The sequence below is a fragment of the Bidens hawaiensis genome, unplaced genomic scaffold, assembly GCF_021521415.1.
Source record: "Bidens hawaiensis isolate Kalapana, Puna unplaced genomic scaffold, B.hawaiensis_p1.1 tig00012650_1, whole genome shotgun sequence".
Classification (NCBI taxonomy): Eukaryota; Viridiplantae; Streptophyta; class Magnoliopsida; order Asterales; family Asteraceae; genus Bidens; species Bidens hawaiensis.
The window spans coordinates 649,410-652,642 of NW_027492047.1; the positions used below are offsets into that span (position 1 = coordinate 649,410).

Genomic DNA, 3,233 nt, shown 5'->3' on the forward strand with positions numbered 1-3,233 from the left:
AGACCAATGAAAAGGCGTTCAAGAAGTTGCAAGAATCGGCAAGAAAAGATGTTGAGAGAGCTTTCGGTGTTTTAAAGGGTAGATGGTGCATACTCAGTCGACCGGTTCGTGCAATAAAAAAACCCACGATCTATAGCTACGTATATGCATGCATCATATTACACAATATGTTAATAAAAGAAGATGGAAATGCAATTTCTCCAGATTGGGTACCGGATCCTCCGATTTATGTTCCCGTTCCCGATGATGTCCAATTAGACTTGCGTGATGAAGATATTCATCATCGGTTGAGATGGGATCTTGTTGCGCATATAGGTTCTTTAGGTTTGGAATTTCCGGATTCAGACGAGGAGTAGACGTTCGTTGTAACTTTTATTTTTTATTTCTAAATTTTAAGTTGAATTATGTTCTATAAAACTATTGTTTTTATTTTTAAGTTCTATTAAATATTGTTTTAATTTTTAAAGTTATAAAAAAAATAAAAAATAAAAAATTCCATCACACCACACCACCACCACTAATAAAAAACCATCACATGTGATGGAATTTGGGTTGGTTATGTGACACAATATAATGAGTGATCACACCACATCCCCTAGGTTTCACTCTCTCACTAATAAAATTAATTACTCTTACTCCTTGCACAGATACATGATCATCCGAAACTAACAAAGACCCACAGATCGATACATCATCTAGAAACCTATTTTAGAGCATGTAACACCAACAAAACTGCCACTGAAACCACTGCTTCTTTTCTCTTTCTTACTGTCATCAACACCACATTTTAACCATCATATAACATATGCAACAACTATTTTTTTCTTTCTTTTTAACCAGAATTTCTGTCTTCCAAGAGACTTAAACCTAAAACTTTCCAACAATTTAATGTTTAAAAACCGTCTTTACCTATAAATCACCAACATACATTGGCACAACATAAACCATATACGACATAATAATAATAATAATAATAATAATAATAATAATAAAAAAGTGAAATCTAGTTCAAGATATAATATACCCATTTATCAACTTACCACAAGGGTATTCTTTTCTTGAAATAATAACTAGTAAAGCAGCTAATTAACTTGATCATATACATATTAATATGCAACAAGAACTACAACATAACAATAATAATAACAACAATTTAAGTTGAATCTAGTTCAAGATATTATACACCCATTAATCAACTTACCAAATATTACCAAATGGCATTCTTTTCTTATAACAATAACTAAAAAAAGCACCAAACTTGATCAAGAAACCGACGGTGGCGGTGGCGGTGGCGACGGCGATGACGATGTTTTCAACAACGTCGGCGCCTGCGGCGGCCGCTTTCTTTTCTTCTTCTCATAACTAATCCCTCTAGCCTTAGCTTGAGAATCCCTAACTTCACGTAAATAAAGCCTGACAGCACGCGCCCCAAAGGGGTTATTTTCCGCCTGCCCACCGTTTACCTCATAGGCCGCCCTGAGGCGGCCTATGAGGGCATCTAAACTGCCCCACGCCTGCAGAAGCGGGCAGGGACAGGGGGCAGGCGGATTAGGGTGTCCAAAGAATGGACAAATTTGTGTGTGCACTTTTGTTTTACCAAATTGGTCAAGATATTTTAAAAACTCAAGAACATGTGCACCACTACACCTAGAAAGAGTTAATGGTGGCCTGTGGTTTTTAAGGTACTGTCCAAATGTGTTCCAGTCACGGCGTTTTTGGTTCTCATAGCGGCTTAGAGTGGTGGTGGTTTGAGAAGTGGAAGAAGATGAAGAAGATGATGGACTAAACAACATATTTGTGATGGTAGAGTCATGAGCTTCTTGTAGTTGTGGAACAACATCCATATTGTTAAAAGGTTGATACTTTTCCATTGTTATGTATAATTGAGTACAAAGAAGAGGGATCTAGTGGAATCCAAACTAGGGTTTCTTGTAAAAAGTTGTAAATATTATTATTATTCAAGAAACAACAAGTACACAAACCCTAAAGATTATTTTAGGGTTTGTTCAAGATTCTTGAATTGGCTATATATGTTACCTATGTATAGATCAAGATTTCAAGATTTCAAGATTCTTGATGAGTGGAGTGGATGTTTGAGTTTGAGCAAAGAAACAAGGTGAACAACAATATTATTATTATTACAAGAATTCAAGAAATAACACAAACCCTAAAGAGTTCTAGGGTTTGTTCAAGAATCTTGAAGTGATTATAGAACAAGATGAAGGAGATGATATATGGGTGTAGATCAAGATTTCAAGATTTGTGATGAGCATGAAATAAGGTGGACAACAATGGAGGAACAAAGAGATTGGGAGTTAATAATATTCATTCTTTTTACCAAGAAAGGTATGCAAGTGCAAGTAGTATATAGAGAAGGTCAGGATAAGAGGTGGCGTATGAAATTATCAAATTAGGGCTTTTGTGGAAATGAAAGAGATTGACAAGAGATGTTGGAAAAAGAAGTGGACTTCACAAATATGCTACAACAACTGTAAAATAAAAGGGAAAATATAATTGACTGTTGATTCTTTTTATGTGCATGACATAGAAACACATATAGATATGTCATGTATTTCTAAGTTTTAACTTCTAACCCATATTTTAGAGATTTCATGCAAATGGTAATTTTATATTTTTTAACAGCAAAATTACAATTAACAAAGTAGCAACAAGCTACATAAAAAAGTAGTGCTAGTTGATATGGCTTGAAAAGGGTGAACGTGGATTGTATAAGTATCACTCATTCAATTCAAGTTACTGTTTACTTTATGTTAACTAAGAATTAGACGTATAAAGTATAAACTAAGTAAGTGAATTTCGATGAACCGTTTGTGAATTGTTCTACGAGAGGTTAATTTATGTTTATCTATTTAATAAACGAATATATATATATAAAAGATTCATCATTTAGTTAGAGGAACAAACATATACACCTTAACCCATTTGTTTATTTAAATGGCTTAACAATTGTTAAAAAGAATCACAAGGTTTATTATTGTTCATCTTTTTACGAATGTTAAAAATCATCATCATCGTACTTAGTAAATCCAACCAATAGCAAAGCTATTAAAGGATTTCAGAAGGGTAAGATGAAGACAACTTTACTTCTAACCTCGTAAGAATAGAGATACTATTTCCGGTAAGACAACCGACTCTCTAATAGTTTTGCATAAAGCATTGGACATAAGGCTCATCTCACTCAACCATTTGGGATACCGGCCGATTGGTCTATG

The 3,233-nt window shown here is 34.2% G+C and overlaps 1 protein-coding gene across 1 annotated transcript; it reads right to left on the reverse strand.

Moving 5' to 3' along the window:
- Positions 1-1,262: 1,262 nt before the first annotated feature.
- Positions 1,263-2,357, reverse strand: LOC143541800 (protein LIGHT-DEPENDENT SHORT HYPOCOTYLS 4-like). Its single transcript, XM_077034528.1, has one exon. The coding sequence runs from the start codon at positions 1,869-1,871 to the stop codon at positions 1,263-1,265; it is 609 nt and encodes a 202-aa protein (XP_076890643.1). The 5' UTR covers positions 1,872-2,357.
- Positions 2,358-3,233: the final 876 nt, after the last annotated feature.

Bases quoted from the DNA above. Each gene is read 5' to 3' on its own strand.
- LOC143541800 (XM_077034528.1), bottom strand. From the start codon at position 1,871: ATGGAAAAGTATCAACCTTTTAACAATATGGATGTTGTTCCACAACTA.